This window comes from Polypterus senegalus, chromosome 3, assembly GCF_016835505.1.
Source record: "Polypterus senegalus isolate Bchr_013 chromosome 3, ASM1683550v1, whole genome shotgun sequence".
NCBI lineage: Eukaryota > Metazoa > Chordata > Cladistia > Polypteriformes > Polypteridae > Polypterus > Polypterus senegalus.
In genome coordinates this window covers 66,434,210-66,458,522 of record NC_053156.1, presented here as the reverse complement: position 1 = coordinate 66,458,522, position 24,313 = coordinate 66,434,210, and the positions used below count along the sequence as shown (strand labels likewise).

General features: G+C 38.2%; 1 protein-coding gene across 1 annotated transcript; it reads left to right on the top strand.

The window, feature by feature from the left end:
• The first annotated feature begins 4,739 nt into the window (after positions 1–4,739).
• On the top strand, positions 4,740–12,808 carry LOC120526784 (polyunsaturated fatty acid 5-lipoxygenase-like). Its single transcript, XM_039749932.1, has 14 exons — positions 4,740–4,911; positions 5,123–5,318; positions 5,616–5,697; positions 5,799–5,921; positions 8,093–8,196; positions 8,283–8,455; positions 8,542–8,685; positions 9,954–10,157; positions 10,940–11,026; positions 11,120–11,289; positions 11,410–11,531; positions 12,018–12,118; positions 12,216–12,386; positions 12,515–12,808. Exons 1-14 carry the CDS (start codon positions 4,765–4,767, stop codon positions 12,689–12,691), a joined length of 2,001 nt encoding a protein of 666 aa, XP_039605866.1. The 5' UTR covers positions 4,740–4,764; the 3' UTR covers positions 12,692–12,808.
• The last annotated feature ends 11,505 nt before the right edge of the window (positions 12,809–24,313 follow it).

The window sequence follows — 24,313 nt, the reverse complement described above, 5'->3', positions numbered from 1 at the left end:
AAAAGTTCTCCACCCCGCCTCTGTGTTTCAGCAAAGATTTAAAAACCAGCAGAATCCCAGTCTCATTTCATTTTAAAGTAACTTGAAAGGCTGGGAGGTACAGGGGAGCAACTGTCTATTCTGAAGAACAGCAAGGGAACCAAAGGACAACAGACCTACAGCATATTTAGAGCAGGTAGGTGATTTAGTGTAACACTTTTATGGTTGTGTTAGAGTTTTGTAGGTATTTTTTAAGAAAATGTGAAGTTGTTCTCATAGTGTAAAACTCTTAAGAAACTACTTTTCTACAACCAGATAGTGAAAAAATGTTTTATCTATCATAGCTTTTCAACCATTGCTCTCATTTTGTTAATGTTGATGCAGAGAAATGCTTGGCAAAACAATCCAAATTTATGGGTTTACAAAAACATAATGCAGAGGCAGTGATGTGAAGAAGCCAAACAGATGCTTATGGGAAGCATACAAGATTCACCTTCAAACTCATTAGTCTCGACCAACAGAACCATAGACAAGTGGAATAAGTTGAGATTGTTGGCCTGAATGGCCAGTTCTCTTCTACATTTTTCTACATCTAAGGCAGCATTAGTAAGCAATGTGCTACCCAGGAATAATTTATATTGAAGAAAATAAGAGTAGATGTAATCCCTAATTCCATAAATTAACCAAAAAATTATAAAGGATTCTAAAACAGACTTTTCTCTGAAATGTACCTTGCTCTTTGTAAATGTAATGGTTAGCCGGCTTTCAGTGATTTGTCTGTCCTCTTATACCTGGTAATATCTTGTGTTAAACTGATTCTGCTTACATTTGTACATTATCTGTCATTCACTACACTCCTTTTTTACAAATTTTAATGTAGATGTTTTTTGGTTTTGCACTCTTAAACTTGTAAATCTGTGCCTATTTTCAGGGAAGAACACTATGTAAAAATAAACGGAATTGAAATGTACTTTTTATATTAAGGTATGCACAATTGTTGGAAATAAGAATAGAGGTTAAAAATAGGAAAACCAGAGTCATATCTTACATTACTCAAAACTTATTGCAGGGGTTAGGAGAAACAACCTTTCCTAACCACTAAGAAGCCATCATAAGACAGCTGGCCATGGTGCTGCGATTTTATGATTCATGTGAAAAATAATCTTCAGTGAAGAGTTAACAACAGTAAACAAATATGAGATTAAGCAAAAGATGCATTCTTCAAATTATTAACAGCACATTTTTAAAATCCAAAAATACAACATGTGACAGATCAGTGATTGGTAATTTAATAAACCTGAGGTCATTATGACACTTATGAAACATCACCGTAGACAATGTGAATTTCATTTCTCAAATTTTAGACAAAAAAGACATTCCTCACCATTGCCATTAATTGAATGATCCATTCCATGAATCTGGAGTCTGCTAATTTTATTCCTCTAGCACCAGGCCAAGGGCTCACTTCCCTTTATGCCCACAGATGTTACTGTAGGCCTCTGAAATGGATGAAAAGGTTACAAAATGGATTGTCGATGGGATAAATTTATTCCATGTATTATGTCAAGTACTGCACATGTGGATCATCAAAAGAATAATTATCCAAACTACATGACCCATAGAAATAAAAATAAAAAAGATACTTCCTTAATTTATTTTTGGTTGCTCTAGACAATCAGATCAGAAAGAAATAAAACTGAGACATTTTATTTTGTCTCATGATTTTTCTCCAGAGAAAAAATACTCTAGTGTTCTCACAAGTGTCTCTTCTCGAGTTTCAACAGAGAACGCAGCAAAGTCACACAAAGGGATCAGATCTTCCAAGTAGTGTCTTTACTTTTTTTCACAATCTGAAAGTGTTTTCATTGTGTGCTCAGTAATATGTGATGAAATATATGGGTATTTATTTGTGGAAGTAGACCGTTTACTATAATTACAAAACTGTAGCATTTGTTTGTGAATAACTTTATTAGTTACTCTAATTTATATTGCTGTGCTCCAATTAGATCATTATTCTGGAAGAAAAGTGTGGCATAGTGATTAAGGCTTTGGTCCTCAAACCCTGAGCGAGTGGATTCAAATCCTGCTACTGACACTGTGTGACTCTAAGCAAGTCACTTCATTGGGCTGTTACTCCAACTGGAACAAAGGAAATATAATCAGTCAAAGGTTGTAGGTCACCTTGGGTAAAGCTATCAGTCCAGTAATCCATAACAAAAGGAAGATGTCACCTTTTGTCTAAAGCTAAGAATTTTTAGGAGAAACGACAATCAGAACCTCTTTTAAGTCTTATGAGTCATCAAAGATAAACCTTTAAGCAGTAGAAATGTACCAGTCAGGGCTCATATCAAAACTTTTATAAAACTATTATAAAATTATTATCACAAAAAATATTGTCTCACTTCCGTCTTTACTTCTATCTTTTTCTTATGTATTAAGATGTGCATTTATATTTTATTGTCTAGAAGTATAATAACATATTTCTCCTTCCCTTACATTTTTCATTGACATATTCTACCTTCTGATTAAACTATCAGTGTCCCTTAACAAATCAGGGTTTTGCTTGGACTTTGCCTTTACCTTTTGTTAAACTTTATTTTCATTGCTTTCTGTTAATTATCATAATTTATTTTCTTTTGCATTTACATTTTAGTGCATTTGCATGTAATTTGAAAAAGCTCCTCGTGTCCTTGTCATGTCTGTTTGTCCACATGAAACAACTGTGCTCCCATTTGACTGACTTTGTTGAAATTTGGTACACATTCAATTAAATTTTTTAAAAAGTTTAGTTTTCATTGAGATGTTTCAATTCAGCGTGCAGTACAAGTGTTTTGATATTTAAAAAACTCCCTTTGGAAAGCCTTGGTGAATTTTTAAAACTTGTCTGTGTTAAAAGAAACGTTCTTTGCGACTTCGATTACAGATATGTTTACTGTTTCAAATTTACCATAATAAAGGTTATTTAATCTTGTATATTCAGGATATTTCCTGATTTAGTCATCTAATATTCACTCTTGTCAGCTCCAGAGATCAGAAGATTTGAGCACTTGCCACAGTCCTATGACTATACTAGAGGCCTTTACAAGCAGTGGCTATTATGGTGGTGTGACTTGTGTGAACCTCAGGCATTTTAATTGAGTGTACCAAATGGATAGGTGCATATGTGTAGTCTACATGTTCCTTACCAACTGAACTTCAGAACAGGTAGTTCATCTGACTGAAGCTAAGTATATTTGGGTCTGGCCAGTATCGATGCCCTGGCTGAACTGCCCACCGTGGCATTCTGGTCCACTAATCACCTTGTCTCTAATTGTCCACCTGTAGCACTTGTCTTTTCACCACTTAATAGCTAATGTGTTGTGAGCATATTAGTGTGAAAAGACTTGGAGATATTGAGAAGCAGACCCAATCAGAGGACTATAAGTCAAGATGCAAGTTTTGAGCTGGATTCCTGCAGTAGCAGGAAACCAGTAAAGCGTCTGAACAAGATGAGCAGTGTGAATGAAATGAGGAACAGAGTACAGCAGTTGAGCAGCTGCATTCTGGAGAAGCTGGAGATGCCTGATAGCTGCAATAGTCTAGCTGGGAGAGAACCTGTGTCTGAACAAGGAGCTGTGCAGTACAATTAGTGAGGAAGTGTTGAATTCTTTGAATAGAAGTGACAAGACTGAGCTGAATGAGACATGGCACTAAAGTAAACATCTCTCCCTTGTTTTCTGATTTGCCTATGGGGTGCAAGGTACAAACCATAACTGGATATGACGCTTGTCTGCGTTGCTAGACTGGCCTCCTAACAACCCTAAATTGAATTAAAGAGGAATGTAATCAAAACAAAAAGAAAAATACTGTTCCATCTAATTTTGGACTTTTAATTGAAAAAGTAGAGTGAATACAACTATGAGGAAATAAAAATACAGTGATCCCTCGCTATATCGCGCTTCGACTTTCTCTCTTTCGCGGATTTTATATGTAAGCATATCTAAATATATATCACGAATTTTTCGCAGGTTCGAGGATTTCTGCTGACAATGGGTCTTTTAATTTATGGTACATGCCTCCTCAGTTGGTTTGCCTAGTTGACTTCATACAAGGGACGCTATTGGCGGATGGCTAAGAAGCTACCCAATCAGAGCACGTTTTACATATTAAATAAAACTCCTCAATGATATACGATGTGTTTCACATGCTTGAAAGCCCGAACAACACGTATTGATTTTTTGATTGTTTGCTTTTATCTGTCTCTCTCACTGTCTCTGACATTCTCTGCTCTTGACGGAAGGGGTAAAGAGCAGAGGGGCTGTTCGCACACTGGCTTAGAGGATACGAACGCTACTCTAAAAAAATGCTGAAAGAATACCATCACATTGCTCCCTAACTTGCAGCTGCTTTCTCCGGCGGTGCTTCGCCAAACTTAAAAGCTCGAACAGCCCTATTGATTTTTGATTGTTTGCTTTTTGCTCTCTCTGTCTCTCTGACATTCTCTGCTCCTGACAAACATTCCTTTGAAAAGGAAGATCTGTTTGCATTATTTCTTGTCATGGAGCACAGTTTAAACTTTTAACTTTTAAAGGGTGTTATTTCATGTCTAGAGGGCTCTAATGTTAAAAAACATATTTAGAAGGTCGTAAACAGGTTTTCTATGCTCTAACTACGAAAATATTTGATTTATAAGTAAAGAATCCTACTTCGCAGAAATTGATTTATCGCGGTAGAGTCTGGAACGATAAACAAGGGTTTACTGTAGCAACATGCCTTTCATTGCAAGTCTTTGCATTTGTTATTTAGATGGCGACCTACAAGGTGACTGTGGCTACTGGTACAACTGAATACTCTGGAACTATTGACAGTGTGTATGCAACACTTATTGGGGAGCATGGGGAAAGCAAGACAACTGCATTGGACAATTTGGGAAGAGACTTTCGCCGTGGAACTGTAAGTTAGCCGCTGACGAAACTTAATTTGATAAGTCAGGGGAAAGGTTGACCCTTCAGAGATTCTGATCTTGACTGATGTAATATTAAAATTAATTTACCTTTTTATTCTGGAAAACGTTGTTGCTTTTACTCTCCTCTCCTAGGAGAGTTGATTTCAGCTTAAAGAGCTACTGTTAACTTTTATGACCACTCTTTACCTGTGCTTCCAGGTTGGTGAATATGATGTCTGCAGCAGTGTTCCTCTTGGGGAAATCTTGTTTGTGGAGCTAGAGAAACGCCAGTTTGTTGGCGACAACTGGTTTTGCTGTTATGTTAAAGTGAACTATCCTGATGGGACTTGTAAAACATTCCCTTGCTATCGCTGGTTTGTAGGCAACATGACAATACGGCTGCGTGAGGGTTCAGGTAAGGCATGTGTGTCTTTCCTCCTTAAAGTCTATTCATCTTTTATATCTGTTTATTCAAAAATGATGTCTTGTAGGGGCTACCTGCTTTAATGTAGAATTAAATACGGCTGACATCAAAATGTTTTGCATTCATATTGTACTTTGCAGAAATAGAAACTCAGTTCAGCAAAGCAGTTCATTTTAATTCAAATAGGTAGTCATGAGGTGGGAGTACAGCACCTTTGCTGAATGTCGCACTTCATCTTTATTTTCCAAGCTCTACACTTTCTCTCCTATTCATCCCCTTTTCCCCTAGCTAAGAAAATGCAAGATGACACAGTACATGACTTCCTCTTCTACAGAGAAAAAGAACTGCAGGAACAGCAGCAAACAGTGAGGTAACTTGGCCATCTGTCTGAAAAAGAAGGGATTTTGTGTGCTTTGTTGGTGGATGCATTGGTTTCTCCTCCTTCTAATTTCTGTTTTTATACTCCACAAGGTGGCAGACTTGGAGACCAGCAATTCCAAAATGCATTGATGTCATATCTGAGAATGACATACCTGAGGACTACCGTTTCAACTATGAGAAGAGAATCGACTTTAAGAAATCACTTAATAATGCGTGAGTCCTGTTAATGGGGGTGAGGAAAATGAGGGGATGTCATGGAGCAGCCCAGCTGCTCAACATTTGTATACTGACAGTGTATAATTATTGCCATTCATTCTCTGGGTGGCAGGGAAGAGGAGACTAGGCTGAATAACTCCAGAGAGGAACCAAGGATACTTGGCTAACTATTCAACTGAAGTAGCGAAAGGAATAGTTTTTTTTTTTTTTTTTTTTTTAGTTTAGATGTTCTATTGAATATAAACACACAAACTAAACCCTACTATTTGTAGACGTTAAGAGAATTTAGAACTAAAGTAATTTGAGTCCTAAAACATTAGTTTTTGCAAAAATGTAATAAACATGGCTTAAATATGATTGTAAAAATCCTACACCACAAATGTTTTTCTGTTAAACACACCAAGATGTTTGAAGTGATGACATAATTATTTTTTAACACCCTGTTTACTTGGAGGACATAGATAAAACAATCTGTGACACGGTGAGCATGAATTGGAACCCAACTTGAACAGCCAAAAATAATATACCTTAGGTAGACAGAATGACAAACTGGAAAGCAGAGGGCAGTGTCAGAGTGAGAAGGTTCGGTACATATCATCAAAGCTTGCAGGTATTGGGTATATACCATCACGCATTTGTTTTGGAGATTTTACAATGGTAAAGAATATATACAAGTGCAAATAGAAGGGGAAGGAGTGCCAGATGGATTGAAAAAATGGTAAAAATGCAGTGAAGGGGGATTTGAAACATAGAAAAGCATTGCAAATAACCACAACATGTGCTCCCCCCCCTCCCCAAATGACAGTGACCAAAAAGAGCCCAGTTGGGGAACAAAAACGCGGACCTGGCAACACTGGCCTTAACACCAGCTGCCTGTCTACAAACCTCAGAGCCCTTCTACTTACCACTTTGAAGTTGGCTGCCTGCCTGTACTTAAATTGAATGCTTTCTTACTTATGAACGTGTGCGCTTTTGCTATTCTACCACCGTTAATGATTGGCTATATGAGTGCTACTGTATATGGTGCTACATCCAATTATTCTTTATATGCTCTGACTGTTTTTCACTAAGGAGCTGCTGTTTTTGTTACTTAACTGGTGTCATAGTGATAAATAGTTATTTACTTGAAAAGTTGTCAGTGTTGGCCACACTGTTTACTGCCCTGCCACACCAGTGCTGACTTGAATACAAATAGCAAGTACAAGCAAAAGGTAACTTTTCCAAAACTCGCCCACAAACACTCGGCTGCTTTCATCCTTATGCAGGCAGAAAAAAATAGTGTAAAAAAAACAACTTTTTCCTAGACCTTTAAAAGTTGTCGGTAAGATTTTTAGCGGCAACCAAATCCAACGTTTTTACGAGTCAAATGTATATTTTTAACTCTCATACCTTGGAACACACAACTGTCAGCAGCTTCTCAACATCTCAGTTTCAGTCTCCAAGTACTTCAAAGTATTGTGCAGGACTCCTGACTATTTGATGGATTGATTGATTGGAGAAGTGGGTCTTTAGTTCAAAGGCTCAGTCTTTATTTTGCTGCTGTTTACAAAATAATTTAATAGAAATGTTTAATGGACTTTTCTGTTTTCAATTTGCATCCTCTTGAAACTTGCTGTTCTGCTGTGTTTCTATTTTTGTGTGTGTGTTTTTTTTTTTTTATTCTGCCGAAACCTATAAGATATTGTTCAAGGTAAAATTTCAGCCAATAGGTGTGTGGCTTATGGTAGAATTGGGCTCAAGAAATGACTGAATAGCACATGAAAAAGGTGTTCTCCTTAGTTGGAGATACTCTGCACATGTCCCTGCGTAATTACAAAATGAAGCTCCATCAAAATTTTGTTTAAAGGCCGAACCAGGAAATGGTAATTTTGCCCATCTCCTTGTGAAAAGTGGGGCTGGAGCTGCTAAGCTCTCAAGTGTCCTCAATTGGAGGTTTCTTTGTCAGACAAAAAAATGATTGTTTTTTATTACGAAAAAGAAACTAGCCACAATGAGACACAGTAGCAAAAATGAGCAAATGGAAGGTAGTTTGCAAGTCAAGGGCACTTCTGCTAGGTTGTCTGTCTGTTCACCAAGTGTAATACCCAATGAGGTGGGGACATGGGGTGGGTAGAATATACCATGCCTGTCTATAAAAGCTGCTTAATGACTTGCACTTATTTTCACAGACTTAAAGAGCTCCTAATCAAGGAACTGCTTAACAATTTTGAAAAGCCCTGGCATGACCTGGAAGATTTCCAAAGGTGTTTACGAAAGCCAAGCCCCATAGCAGGTAGGAAATCTAAAACACTGAAAAAGACTTGGCCTCTGATTCTCTTCATGCTAATACTTAATGTTAAAATGTATTTTCTTTTAAAGCATATGTTATGGAGCACTGGAAAGAAGACAGTTTTTTTGGTTACCAGTTCTTGAATGGCTGCAATCCCCGGATGATTAAAAGTTGTTATTGCCTTCCTAAAAATTTCCCTGTAACAAAGGACATGGTACAGGCCACACTAGGATCCCAAACCACTCTGGACAAAGAAATGAAGGTGAGACACTTTTTCAGATAGGCTCTATGAACCAAACAAAGACAATGAACTTTGTCACACTCACTTGTTTTTATCTCTCTGTGCAGGCTGGGAACATTTACCTGGTAGACTACTGCATTCTGGAGGGCATTCCTGCCAATGTGATTAATGGCAAATGGCAGTATGTTACTGCACCTTTGTGCCTACTCTATGATCACCCTATGAAAGGACTGATCCCACTGGCAATACAGGTGACTAAAAACTAAAGTAGCACTCCAGCCTGGGAAAAGAGACATTCTGCTATTTAAAAAGTGCAAGATAAAATGAATTGAAAACAGGATTTAGGGGTTTTTGTATGAAAACGTGTCTTATGATAGCAGTTGGATGTTAAAAATTATAGATGAATAGAGCTTCAGAGAAAAGGTATTTTGTGCAGTAAACTGAGCAAACAGTAAACTGAGACACATAACGAACAGACTTAAGTTGTGAACAAGAAAACAAACCTCTCCAGCCTAGAAACAAGAATTTAGGGATTTGTAAACTGAGAAGACCACCATTAAAGCCCATAAATGATGGTGGGGAAGAAGAATCCATTTTATGAAAAAATATTAAGACAGAAGCCAAAACACAGATACTAGGATGAGTGTGCAGTTAAAGTTCTCCAATACACTAGCCACAGCAACACTTCTTGATGTCAGTCCTAGGCCTGTCTTATTTCTCACTGGTTCAAGAAATAAAAATGATCATCTGAAAAAATGAGATATTGAGTAAGAAAGCCCACTATTTCTGGGGGAAGCTTTTCTTTTTGATAACACTTCAGAATGTTACTAAAAGGGTAACTACTAAAAAGCAGAAGTCTCAAAGACCTTAAGTTTAACCTTTGTTTTTTTTACTTTACCCAAAATTTATAATGGCTACCTTTTTAAAGGGATCAAATGGTACTGGACACTTCATGCCATTTTAGCGGTGCATACTGCATAAATGCTTGACTGGGAAAATACAAACCTGTGACTTAAAATTATATAAATAATGCAGCAATTAACTTGAGGCTCCACCACTACACTGGAAAGCTCCAGTTGCACACTGTAGGAAACACTACAGGGCTTAATAGTTGCAGCCCCTCAGCCAGTAATGGGTGCTTTGCGGCATCCAGCATGAAGTCAGTTTTACATTCAACAAGAAGCAGGATTTTTCTAGATAAGTAATTACAATGAGAAAATGTTGAACTAGGGGATGTAATTTTTAAAGACGAAAAAAAATGGTGAGGCTTATTATAATCCTTTGTAATTTATTGTTTTGCACAACATGTCATGGGGCTGAGCTCCACTGACCTTTAATGTAGAAACACCACTAAGTAGGCTGTGTTAATATCCAGAAATCAAACGTAACAAAACCCTACTGTATATACCCACAGGATATCCATATACCACTTTCACTTTACCAAAGCAGAAAAATATCAACAATTAGCAAGGATATTTTTGGTCCTTGAGTTGACCGATTTAAAATTTTCATCTTTCAGATTCAACAAAAGCCTGACCAGAACAACCCCATCTTCCTACCTTCTGACCCTGAACTCGACTGGCTTCTAGCAAAGATGTGGGTTCGACATGCTGAATTTCAAGTCTACGAGGTTCTGTCTCACCTTCTGCACACACATTTGGTCAGTGAGGTGTTTTGTATAGCCACCATGAGACAACTGCCTGCGGTCCACCCTGTTTACAAGGTACAGTCCAACATTGTTAGTTGTGGAAGGGGTGTAGCAAAGGTAATGTGAGGAACTGTAGCAGTTGAATGATACTATTTAGTGCTATATATGTCGAGTGCAAAAAAAAAAAAACCTATTAGATGTACATTTTAAGTTATGATAAACGAGAGGAAAAAAACCACAATGGTAAATTACAGGGACTATTCCTTCTTGACTTTTCTTTTCATATTGATTTGATGAAACAAATATAGTGAATGGTTAGCATTATTGCCTCATGGCTCCAAGACTGCAGCTTCGAGACCCTGGCAGTCTTTTTGGAGTTTGCATATATTTTATGTGATTACAAGGGGTTTTATCTCAATTTTCCACCTACCTATCAAAAGTATAATGTAATTTGACTGGTGAATCTATACTGGTGTAATGCAAATGAATTTGGTTGCATGCGCAAGTGTACTAACCATGGTTGGTTCCTGATTTGCTCCCAGAAAAAGTGACATGATTTAAGCATGTTCAGCTACTTGATGGATTACTGAATACCCACCCTAAACAGCACTCCCACTGTTCATTAAAAGTTCTTGAAGAGCAAGAATACTGCTGATGAATGGGAACCATTTTCTTGCTAAACATACTTTCAGGAATTTAGCTACTACAGTAAAGTCTTCAGTCATCAGGAATGTGAATGAGGGTCCTAGTTGCATAATACTTGGCAATCACATGAAGGCACCACTTTCCTAATAATACATGTAGAGGTGAAATTTCCACTAGTACACAGCATCTCGGTTCTTACTGTTGTCTTTCAGCTCCTGTTCCCTCACATGCATGACACCCTGGAAATCAACACCAATGCCCGTTTGAATCTAATCTCTGAGAATGGCATCTTCAAAGAGGTATGCTTAGTTCCATGCCCCATATTTTGTCACATCTCTGCTCAAGGGTCATCTGACACTGCCATTCCTATCCTAATTTTGTCTGTGAAACAGGTAGTGTCCACTGGAGGGGATGGATTGCTCCCACTGCTTCAAAGGGAATGCAAAAAGATGAAATTCAAGTCTCTTCTGCCCACTTTTGACTTTGAAGAGCGAGACGTGAATCGTCTAAAAAATTACTTCTATAGAGATGACAGCCTAAAAATTTGGAACGCCATTAAAAGGTGAATATTGTATGCAAGAACAACCTCTTTGGACCAAGAGTGGAGTGGGGTCACAGTCTGGGCTGGGACATTCTCCTAACGCCGGTCACTTACTGTTCTTTCCATGTCTTCCCTTTGCAGTTTTGTGTCTGGTATTGTGGATCTCTATTATTCCTCTGACAAGGATGTTATGGTGGATAAGGAGCTGCAGAACTGGATTCATGATGTTGTTAATGAGGGCTTTACAGACCTTCACAGCTTTGGTGAGGACACTTTGTTGGCTGTGAAGTAGAGTTAGCTTTTGGGCTTTACTATCATTGTAAACAGGAACCTCTTGCTGTGTCCAACAGGAGATTATAGTGAGCTTGTTGTCCAGTTGGAAACACTCCTTATTAGTACAGTGTCCATCTAAAATCATGCACTACTGATAATAGAAACAGAAGGCTACAGCATCTTATCAAGCACCCTGTGTCTACAGAGTGATGTCTTTGACTGTAACATTTACAGTACTAGAGTGGGCATAATGTTCAGGTACAACAAGGCTTTAGTGGATTAACTTCCCAAACAGCTCCCTAACATGATAACAATGGTTTGAGGTCATTAATGTGTCTGTGCATAATGTAGATCTTATTCAAATGTTACTAGAAAATCTGGTTAGTGGGCAGCTGGGTTGTTCAACTTACATCAGAACTTCTTCCCAAAAACACAGATTATCCCTTTTCCATAATGGGGTATAATTGTTTCCGCAGGCTTGCCTACTGAAATAAAGAATAAAGCAGAGCTTGTCACTATTCTGGCTGGGGTCATCTTTACAAGCTCTGCACAACATGCAGCAATTAACAGTGGACAGGTAACTGTCATCATGATTTTACATAGATAAGGAGTCTAACACCACTCCGTTTAGAGTAAATGACTAATGGCATGCTTGTTTTTTTTTCCTTAAACAGTATGACTGGTGCTCATGGGTGCCAAATACACCCTGCACTATGCGTTCTCCCCCGCCCCCAAAAAAGGGATTGGCTACCATGGAGCTGATCATGAATACACTCCCAGATATACATCAGTCATGCACTGAGGTGGCCATCACATGGGTCCTGAGTCGTGAGCAGCCTATTGCGGTAAGTTACTTGCTAAAGAATACCACTTATCTCATTGGGCAACTTCCAGGATGACATGTCCTTTAAGAATAAAATGTCTTCTCTTTATACACTCTGACATCACGGTTTCATCATAATTCCTTTTGTAGGTCTTCCTTGGTCATTACCCAGAATACTTCACAGAGGAGACTGCAAGGGCTCATATCAAAAAGTTCCAAGAGGCACTTGGGGAGATTGAAAAGTCAATTGAAGCAAGAAATACAAATCCCAAGCTGAAATATGAATACTTACTTCCAAGAAGGATTGAGAATAGCATTGCCATATAAAGAGTAACGTGTCCTATGGAGACATCCCAGTAGACCTCACGATACAGCAGAGAAAATCTTCACCCAATATCAACAAATGTTTTACTTGTTAATTTATTTAAAATAAAATGAAGTTGGGCAGCATATGTATGTGTGGGGTGTGTTTGTGTGTTTTTTTTCCCCCTTCATGAGGCTCCTGTTAGATTATAGAACTTCTTATTAATGCAAAACTGTGAAAGATCTTGACTGTACACTTTTACCTACAGTCAGTTCCTGAATTGGATAAAGACTTTCAAAGTATTTAAAAAGTTTCCACTTAGTTTCAGACATTTTTGGGGCCTTTACTACATTTGTTTCTGTGTTCAAACTGCTATATGGCTGACAGAAGCTTCCACAATAAAAACTGATAGATTCACTAATTGGCTAAATACCAGATGACAGGGCAAACCCCACTCCTCCATCTGTACATCTTTGACTTTTTTGAGGAGTAACTGCAGATCATGCCTCTCTATCCCCTCATCCTCATTGTTTATACTGTTTAAAGAGTTTGCATCTCTAATGGAGGTTCTAAACCAACAGAATTCAATGGGGAATAGAAATGTGATACTTGGATCCACAGCTCTTCCTTTAATAATTTGATTCATACACATTCTGTTTTATGTTACATAGGGATTGAAACTGTGGGAAAAGGATGTACACTCATAGAAATGGTTCTTTAATGGCACAATATAGTTCTTTACTGGGTTGTGTGGTTCGTCACAGAATCATTGTTCGACAAAGAAATTTTCATTCTGGAAAGGTCTCTTTTTATGAAGTTTGATTCTTTTATATTTGAAAAACTTCCTAATATGTAGTGGGGGGAACTGAAATTGTTAATGTACAGTAGGCTACCTAGTGGGACCTCAACAGGCTAAGTGAAAACCTGGACTTGGCCCATGTTAATGTACGTAGCAAGAGTCCTTTTTAATTCAGGAACCCATCTATAGTTCACAATTCTGTTTCCATCTAATCATAGTTATTTACCTGATGCTAAATCTAATGTTTCTTTTCTGGAACCTCCATGTGAATGGGTTCCCCTATAGCATTGCTCTGGAGAACTACTCTGGTATCTTTATTTTTAAGAGTGTACTTACAAGACTTATAGGATCAGTTAAAAGATGTTTTGGGTCTGATAATACAAAATATAAATTTGCACAGACTCCTGACTATTTGATATGCTGAAACAAAATGTTTTTATTGACATTTCTTAGTTATTTCAGGCAAGGCCTACTGTAGCTACATTAATAAAAGTGTTGGAGTATTTCAAGATTAGTTTCTGATGTTAACAATAGTCATTATTTTCACAAATGCTATGAACAGTACAGATAAAAATTATAAATTTCCATCAGACTTTGTTGTTTTATTGGGAAAACATGGATGTCCAATTAGACATCTTAACTTTTTTGGACAGTTTATTCTAATGAAATATACATGAAACACACACAAATTACATTTCTCCTTTTTCTTGTTGTGAGGGGAAAATTTGAAACAAGAGGTTACCAATCTTATTCTTCAGTATGGCCCACTTTTCTGTAACAGGCCAGTTTTGAGCTAGGCTTAAAGTTTATTAAGAAAAAGAAGCTTGAAATTGCTTTTCTCTCAATATTCTAATATATTTTATTGACACATTTCATCCAGGGTGCTATATTACAATTACTTATAAAAAGCTTACAATGAGAGTACAGGCAAGTTACGTGACTGGCTCATCACCACACAGTATATCAGAGTTGAAGACTGAATTAGCCATTTTAAAGTTTAAAGTATTGTGAAGTTTCTAAACTGTTTTGGGACTCCTCCAATGGGACGACAGGCCAAAGAGCATCCCTAAGCGCGATCACTGTGCCTGTTGAAGACTGTTTATCTGTCTGTTGACCGTGTCATTTTGCTGCAAGAACTGAATGCCAGATTGTCGTTTATTGCAGTGGAACTTCAGCAGCGTGACCAGGAGGCCCAAAAACATAATTATGACAAGACGAGTAAATTCCACGAGTTAAAGACGGGGGATTGCGTGCTGGTGTTAGTCAGTCAGTCATTTACCAACACCTGCTAAATCCAAACACAGGGTCATGGGGGTCTGCTGGAGCCAATTCCAGCCAGCACAGGGCGCAAGGCAGGAATAAATCCCGGGCAAGGCTCCAGCCCACTGCAGGGCACACACTAGGGACAATTTAGGATCGCCAATGCACCTAACCTGCTTGTCTTTGGACTGTGGGAGGAAACCCACGCAGACACGGGAAGAACATGCAAACTCCGCGCAGAGAGGACCCAGGAAGAGAACCCAGGTCTCCTTACTGCAAGGCAGCAGTGCTACCACTGCATTGTGCTGATGTTAATCCCTTCTAATCCACATACATTTTGTGCCGAATGGCAAGGGTCGGTAGTGATAGAAGAGCATATGTCCCCAGTGAATTATAAAGTCAGAATTCCCGGGTGACGGAAACCTGTACAAATTTTGCATATTAATCTTTTAAAGGACAGCAACGGCCATCACAAAGTACTGGTCACGGCTGCGGCGGTTTACCTTCGTGACTGACCACACCCCACTGCAATGGCTGTACGAACACAAGGATACACACACCCAGCCCACTTGGTGGTTTATTAGTTTGCAGGCTTTGCTTTTGATGTTGCCCATTGTCCCGGGGCTGCACACACTGATGCTGACGTTCTCTCCCGTCTGACCAAGCCCGGCTTGGATGGTCATTTTGCCCACATTGGTGTGGACAAAGTTGAGGGGTGGGGGGAGTTGGGAATGACAGAGAAGTACAGGGTGGTCCAGATCTAATTATGCAGATCCAGATCATTTTCATGACTTTGATTTATGCAGGAACAATTCCAATTCATCACAAAGACGATTCTTCATGTCGTCAGTTCGCACACTTCTCGATAGTCCGGGATTTTTGGGTGATTTTCTATGTAATAAACTTAATAAGTTACAGCATAATGAAAATTGCATAATTAGATCTGGACCACCCTATATGTAAGAGTGGTACAGGATATGTACGAGGGAAGTGTGATTGTGATGACATCTGCAGTAGGAATGATGGATGCATTCAAGGTGGAGATGGGATTACATCAGGGATCACCTGTGAGCCCGTTCTTATTTTTAAAGGTGATGGACATATTGACAGGCAAGATTAGACAGAAGTCCCCATGGACTATGATGTCTGTTGATGACATTGTGATCTGTAGAGAGAGTAGGGAGTAGGTTAAGAAGACCCTGGAAAGGCAGAGATATGCTCTGGAAAAGAGAGGAATGAAGGTCAGTAGGAACAAGACAGTATACTTGTGTAAATGAGAGGGGGGTCAGTGGAATGGTGAGGATGCAGGGAGTAGAGTTGGCAAAGGTGGATGTGTTTAAATATGTTGGATCAACAGTATAGAGTAAAGGGAAGTATGGAAGAGAGGTGAAGAAGAGAGTGCAGGCAGGGTAGAGTGGGTGGAGATGAGTGTCAGACGGGTACCAGCAAGAGTGAAAGGGAAGGTTTACAAGATGGCAATGAGACCAGCTATGTTATATGGGTTGGAGATGGTGATACACAAAAAGACAGGAGACAGAGCTAGAGGTCGCAGAGTTAAAGATGTTAAGACTTGCATTGGATCTGACAAGAAAGGACAAGATTAGAAATGAGTACATTAGAGAGTCAGCTCAGGTTGGACGATTATGAGACAAAGTCAGAGAGGCAAAATTGCATTGGTTTGGACATGTGCAGAGGAGAGATGCTGGAAATATTGGAAAAATGATGCTAAAGATGGAGCTGCCAGGGAAGAGGAAAAAAGGAAAGCCTAAGAGGAGGTTTATGGATGTGATGAGAGAAGACATGCATGTGGTGAGTGTAACACAGAAAGATGCAGAGAACAGGAAGATATGGAAAAAGATGATCCACTGTGGCAACCCCTAACATGAGTAGCCAAAAGAAGAAGGAGAAAGTTTATCAAATTATATTTGTTTCCTATACATAAAAATAAGTTGGTTAGCAGATGGGGTCTCTCAATCAAAACCCCAGAGAAATTCTATAGCTACAGAGTGAAGGCTTATTTAAGCACAGGATAGCTGAACAGACAGGACTGCACAGATGAAATGCCTCAACCCAGCCATTTATCTTCCTAACCTGCTTATCCAGTGCAAGGTTGCAGGAACTTCAATGCAAAACATTATGTTAAAACAAAAAAAATATATTCTCAAACCTTCTTAATCCAGATCATTTATAAAGCTTACATATGCACATAAAGGAGATCAAAACCTGTGTGAGAAACTAGGAAATGGCAACACCCTTGATAAAGTAGGGAAATGGAGCCAAACCAGCCAAATGACAACTCACACACATTATTATTATATAATTTATTATAATAATTTATTTCCCCGAGCCATTATTAGAAAGTATGTTAATGTGACAAACATATTAAAACTCAAAAGTGTTGAATATGATGTACAGACTGTATTTCATCTCCCTTTTAAAAGGGCCAATGTGTAGCGTATTACAACAGGGCTCTTCGGAATACGCAATTCGAAATAGTAAATCGACAGATTCAGCTGTCGATTATTTTTTATAATAACTAATATTATCTGTAATTGTCTGTTGTTGAGTATAATTGACCATAGCTAAGTGTAACAGATCGTAATCAAAAATCTGTAACCGTGATTAAGTACTTATAATTTCCCTGCCCTGTAATTGTCCTGTATATCACATATGCTAGTTAATCAGAAGCAAAACTTTCTGTAACCTGGTATTTTAGATACCAAAATATATTTCAGAAAGACAGTGAAGAGAGATTGAGCCAATACCAAGTGATTTTCCACTGAAAAGTGGAAAAAGAGCACAAGTTTCTAAGACAAACACAGTTAATAGAGGATATACTATTTTTCTAGTATAGTAATGTTACTAGTCAAAAGTCTGACTACACTTAGGTCACTTTAGATCTTTTTTTCATAGTTCTGTACAGTACATAACGGAAAATTGTAACAAGTAGCTACAAACAAAGGTCAAGTGTTAAAGCAATATTCAATTACCTCCTGTTCAAGAAAGTTCAAATCAGAATCTAGATAATGGGGAAAAGAACAGCCAGTTATTCATTATTATTATTATTATTATTATTATTATTATTATTATTATTTTGTAAAGTTCTTTCAATGATAGTACAGTTTGTTTAAACTCTTAAAACAATATTCAACGTCTCATTCTTACCTCTCCTGCATTCTTCAAAAATACTGCTTTAGAAGTTTTTTTTTAAATTTAAATAAAGTGAAATGTTTGTTCTTGTGCATATTTGTCAGTTTTAAGAACTTTATATCTATTCATATTCACCAGAGACACATAAGTATAATTAAGTGCACAGAGGAACCTACAGTTGTGTTTGGTGCTCAGGAGTTTGCTTGTCTATTTTGCTCTTAAAGAACAGATTATGCAGGCCTCGTCAGCCACTTACAAAGCCACAGAAGGACAGTGGTGGTCCATGGAGGGATGTGAAGCTCTCAGAACTTGTAAACTTTGATCAATTGACACTTTTAACACAATTGAATGCAGCTAGATCTCCACCTTAACAAGATTTTATTTGACAAAATAGTATACTGTGTACCTTCCACCTTTTGAAAAGCTTTCTTTGATTAATTTTAGATTAATTAATTCATAACTGTTTATTAACACAATTTTCTCTTTTAAAATATTTAATAGGACATGACAAAGATAATAGTACAAATACTTTCATTTTTAGGAACTTACTATAAGCATGGAGTTACTGTACATTACCTACAATTGACTGGCAAGATATATTTTTGCGAATGTTTAAAAAAGCATCATTGGCTGTATCTTTTATAATAATGTTTGTTCTGATTAAAAGAAATAGCATGCTATTTTTTATTTATAGAATTTATTGCAATTTCCTAATTTGCATTTCTTAGGTGTCTTCTCTTACTTTGGAAAGCCAGCATTAAAAGTGTGTAACCTTTCAAGATTTTTTTTAAGGGAAGGACAGTTATCAGAATTTGTCAGTTTACAGTATTTCTGAATTTTTTTTTCTTCCAGCCACGACTGTAACTTTTTGACTGTTTCCCTTGTTCTTCAAAGATCAGTTTCCTCTGTGGCATTAGGTAGCATTAACTGAATTTGCAAGTCAGCATATTTATGGTTATGTGTAGTTGTTAGTAAATTGTAACCGATTTGCAGAAATGCATAATATTTAATAATCTGTACTGCTGAGCCTTGTAGCCTGGATAATGTGGTCCTCACAAAGGCACAGCCCTGTCAGGTATTGTGTGGAGTGAAATGATTCGCATGGCTTAAACACAGGAAATCTTTTAAAGGTAAGGATTCTCTTTTTCCTTTTTGATATCATTCAGTCATTTGTCAATCTTGAAAGGAGTGATTGTTTCATTCAGGAAAACATTTTAAATTATGGATAACGTTTTACATGTAGCATTTCTATTGCAATATTAATATGTTTAGGTGAATGTTTTAGTGGTTTTTAAAGTGTACTTACTAAATTGGGAACAATTAAATTACTTATTATCTGAAATGATGAATTTGGCCTTCACAAGTGACTATATGGTAGTAATGGGACTATTTTTGTCTTTCAGGTACTCACTTAAGTACAATTCCTGTAGACGTACAGATTGAATTGAAATGGGTCTTACAGCAATGTATTAGTAAATAAAAATGTATGCTTTCTTCACTTCAGAACAATTAGTCATTTTTAATTATTTGTCCACTTTCTTAATGGTTTCTAACCAGAAATGACATTCCCTTGAAGATGAACTGCTATGGTTGTACACAGGAGATTATTTTTTCTTTTTTACTCTACCTCATGAATACAGGGGGTACAGCAGAGGCAAAAAGCCAGAGAAATCAATCGAGCAAAGCATTCCTATGACAAGCTTTGGTGTGTTTATTTCATAAGCTAATTTGACTGTACTTTGAGAAAAAGTGGAGTTAATGTGTTGATATTCCTAATAAAATACCTCACACTCTGTATTGTTTTCTTTTTCACAAAAAAAGTCTTCATTGATCAAAAACTGCTTGTGACCGACTTGTTGGGACACAACTCAGGTCAAGAATTCTGGATAAGGATGAAGATGAAGTAACACACACAACTGGAAAATTAGATGAAAGTGGAGATGATGAAGATACTGAAGAAGTCACGTCCTCCTTGTTATTTACTTTTCACTGCATGAAGGATATGCTCTCATATCTTGATGAGATATGAGGTAAAAAAAAGCTCCCATCACTTGCTGCTGTTGTACCAATTAGGTTGTTATGTTTTGTTTTAATTTTTTCAACCTTCAAAATTTCCATTGTAAAGAAAGGTGGGGATGGACTGGCTTTCTGATCTGGTTCATTAGTGCCTTGTCTACTCAAAAGACCCATATAGTGAATGGAGGACATGGGTGGATGTCCTGACTGGGATTGTGTGCTTTATTAATTTAAAATATATTCATATTTGAACCTGGAACCTGTATGTGTGTCGTTGTGTCCAGGGTTTGGGTGCTAAAATACCCCCCACAGGTTACACTCCCCTATGTAGTAGTTATAACAATGAGCTTTGTGTTTAGATACATCACTTTAACTTTCAAGACCTAGACTGTTGGCTTGCAAGTTCAAGATGGGAGTCTAATTAAAAGCAAAAATTATCTGGGATGAAAATCTGCAGCCCCTGGGACTGAATATGAAAACCACTGTATGAAACAATACCATGTTACAAGTCAAGATTATTAATATATACTATATGTGTTTGGGTGTGTGCATGTGTATGTATATGCACATACACAGTATGAGAGAGAGGGAATATATGTGTGTTTCATGATTTACATCTTTTGTAATGTTATGCTTATCTGTTTATTCATCCTTTTCATGCTCATAACAGTCTGTGTGTTGTATGTGATAACTCATTTTAGAACCAACTACACTCACTCAGACTTCTTAAACTTAGTACATAACTTTGCTCCACTTCACCATCTCCTTGATGCATACTGGTACGGCAGTTAAGTCTTATACTCCATCTTGGCACATCTGGGTAATGTAAAACCTGCTCTTACAGAGATATGTTTATAGACAATAGCTTAGCATTCAACACTGTTGTGCCAACAGAACTGGATTTTGGGCTTCATACAGAACAGACCTCGGCTTTGCAGATTGGCAGCATCATATCCTCTATGATCACCCTCAACCCTGGCATACTATGGGGTAGTGTGCTAATCTCCTAGTGTGACTGTGTGTCCAGACACCACACCAGCTCCATCATTAAAAATGCTATTGACATCACCATCATAGGCCTGATCACCACCAATGATTACATGGCTTGCAGACAAGGGGTCTATCTGCTTAAATCAGCGGTCCCAGGACAATCTGACCTTTAATGTCCAAAAATTAAGGAGCAGATCATAGACTTCAGAGGACGGATTACGCTGTGGTTTTTTTTTGTGGAGTGCTATGGAAAAGGTGAGCTTGTTTAAATTTCGTACAGTAATAATCATTGATTAATTGAGGAGGGAACAGAATGGTTTGTCTATTGCCAAGTTCATCAATGCCTTCCTGAGACGTCTCACAGGTGCTGTCTGGAGTCCATCTTCACTGGCTGCATCACATCCTGGTAGGACACACATGCTTGGGTCACTGCAGAGGGTGGTGAAAACCACAAAATATTACTGGCACCCAGCTGCCTTCTGTCCAGGTTATCTAAAAGACATTCTTTATTGATTATTACACACTCAGCCATTCTGCACAGCTGTTTTTCTTGCTCCTTCCTTCTAGCAAATAGTAAAGAACTTGTGGTCCTCAGTATGGCTTCAGAGAAAGTGTTTTAGTTGTGGAGTTACTGAAGAGCCAATTGTAAGAAAAAGATATGTATAAATATTTGAAATATAACTGAATATATATCTATACTGTACATTTTATTCTATGTATATTTTTTGTGTTTTATTATATTATCACTGTTCTGGAGAGACATGTAAGTAATAATATAATTATACTCTGTGCACGAGACAATAAATACTGTATGTTTAATGATGAGATCACCTCAGGATGATTCCCTGCTGAATGCCCGCTGCAACTGACACTATTTCTTATTATTATTAGTAGTAGTAGTAGTAGTAATAGTATTTGATATTTATCAAAAATAAAAAAGACGACGACTCAAAGACAGTTTTTATGCCAATCTAACTTAGGTCTTTGCGATCTACTTAAATGTTGCACGAAAAAGGTTTAAGAACAATCACGACTGTCTCAAAATCAAACGTTATTCAAAAATAAAAAATGTATTGGCTGTCACATACTGTTCAGTTGATGACATACAGTATTTCACACATACAGCTTTTATTGATGAAAATGTTGATGGATCAGATCAATAAACAAATGACTGACTGTTTCCTAAAATGTTTCCCAGTCAATTTTAAAACCAGTTTTATATGTTGTGCGTTTTTTGCAAACTTTTTAAAAATTAATTAAGCTTAATATTGTTTCACATGATTATAATTTGCTAGTGGGAATATGAAATACATTTATAGACTGAAAATCTCTAGATATGAGTTTCATAAGGTACATTCTGTTTGAAACACTAAATGGTAATAAAATTTGTTACTTTTACTATAATGTAACGGTTCAGGAGAAAACGTAATGAACAACCATTCAAAATAGTAAACTGCAACATACTGTGCAACGAGTGTGTCAATACTGTCTCGCAGAGGGCATGATGCGAGTGACGCTGGGAAAGGGCGTTATAATAAATCGCGTCATTACATGAAGTGTGCTGTCAAGGGCGTTCCGTGACTGACGCTGGGTGTTCTGTGATATGGAGGGCATTCTGTGTCTAACGTCAGAGGTATTGCGGTCTGCAGCTTCACTCTGTTGAAGATATCTGAAAAGTGTTTGAGCAACTGATGGAGGAGATGACCTTGTTGTTTGGACAGTCTAGAAGAGCTGCACTGCCACAAAGCCACAAACGCGGCCACTCTAGCATCCGAGGGAGGCAGTATAGGTGTTCCTCAATTGGCTACAGGACTAGCTTGGGGAGGGGTAGGTGGTTTTGGTGGTGTTTCCTATTTTGTGGACCATTGAGATCAAAACGAGACTGGGCATTGGTGTTGAGGGCATGTTATAATGACAAAGATACTCTCCTCATGGTTGCAACATCCCTCTAGCAAATTCAAGAACTGCTTCTTGAGTGGCTATGAAGTCCATCCCCAATATACACTCCTCTTTCATGGAAGCCAACTAAAATTCATGCTAACATTCAAGTAGACTAAGGTGGAGTTTCAGGTGCTTCTTTTATTTGAATAACAACCTCCTCGACAGTCACTGTCTCCAAATGGGCCGGAGCCCCCTCAGACTTCCTGGTCTTCTCATATCAGCATTCCTTCCTTAATGATGGAAACAGTAAATCCAGTGTCTACCAGAGCTTGACAGCTTTTGGGTCCAAAGCAACAAGGGACTCAGAGGGCTGGGTGAAAGATCCAAGAAGCCAATAGTGTGGATGCTTTTTGTTCAAAGGCTGGAAGGGCAGGGCAACACCTCCCTCACGGCGTTACACCGGTGAAGTTTTCCCGACAGCTCTGAACGGCGCTCCAATGATCCGAGTGGCTGGACGTGGCATCTTTGAGTGGGTACAAAACGGCTTCAGTCCTCTCATCTTCTGCAAGCACTCCCTTCATGCTCTGTGGCACAGCCAAGCAAAGTTGTTGCTGACCCTTTAACAGCGTTACTGTCCTCAAAAATGCTTGCAGCGCTGACTGTTTCTGCAGGGCTTCTGAGAAGTCAGGATGTGCCTGATGGGTCAGGATTTCAATGTCAGATGCAAGTTCTTCTAGCCTTTCCTTTGGCTTTATTTGATGATTGAATAATACAGCCTGAGCTTGTTCAGGATAAAAAATATTGACCGTGCCTCTCCTCAAATGCTGTGACTAGAGCAAAAATGTTGGTAGAATTGTCCGGTCGGAGGTCGAACAGCGCTTTTGCAGCTTCCCCCTCAAGTGCCAGTCCCAGAAATGTGACAGTGATATGGGCATCCCAACCATTGTGCCTGGCTACTATTTGAACTTGGGACTAAAATGGTTTCCAAGCTTGACCATTGCAGTGGGGCAGATGTAAATATGGCTGACACGCCTCATTTTGTGCTTCACAATCCATACAGCCTCAAAACGGGGCTTGGCGTTTTGTTGAATCGGAGCATAAGACTAGGTTTATAATTCACGCGATGCGATTCATGCGCCAACTGAAGCTACTGCTACGCAAGCTTTTTTACTGTTTATACTTGTGTCTGTACTTTATGTAAATCTGGAAGATTCCACCAGGGGGCAGTGCGAGATAGCATCACGGTGAGAAGACGTTCGGCTTCTCTGTATTGTGAATTGCCTGAAACATCCATTAAATTCCGTGGGCAGCTTGCCACATCATCTCTGTAGTACTAGGGTGTTGAACCGTGTTAGCCATTATGAATGTAGTGAGAAGCCAAGCAAAATGACACCTTTTATTGGCTAAATAAAAAGATTACAATATGCAAGCCTTAGAGGCAACATCTTGCCTGAAGAAGGGGCCTGAGTTGCCTCGAAAGCTTGCATATTGTAATCTTTTTAGTTAGCCAATAAAAGGTGTCATTTTGCTTGGCTTTTCTCTACACAAT

Coding starts and splice junctions, on each gene's coding strand:
- LOC120526784 (XM_039749932.1), top strand. CDS start 4,765: ATGGCGACCTACAAGGTGACTGTGGCTACTGGTACAACTGAATACTCT. Junction 12,119..12,215: donor CAGCAATTAACAGTGGACAG/GTAACTGTCATC, acceptor TTCCTTAAACAG/TATGACTGGTGCTCATGGGT. Junction 12,387..12,514: donor GTCGTGAGCAGCCTATTGCG/GTAAGTTACTTG, acceptor TTCCTTTTGTAG/GTCTTCCTTGGTCATTACCC.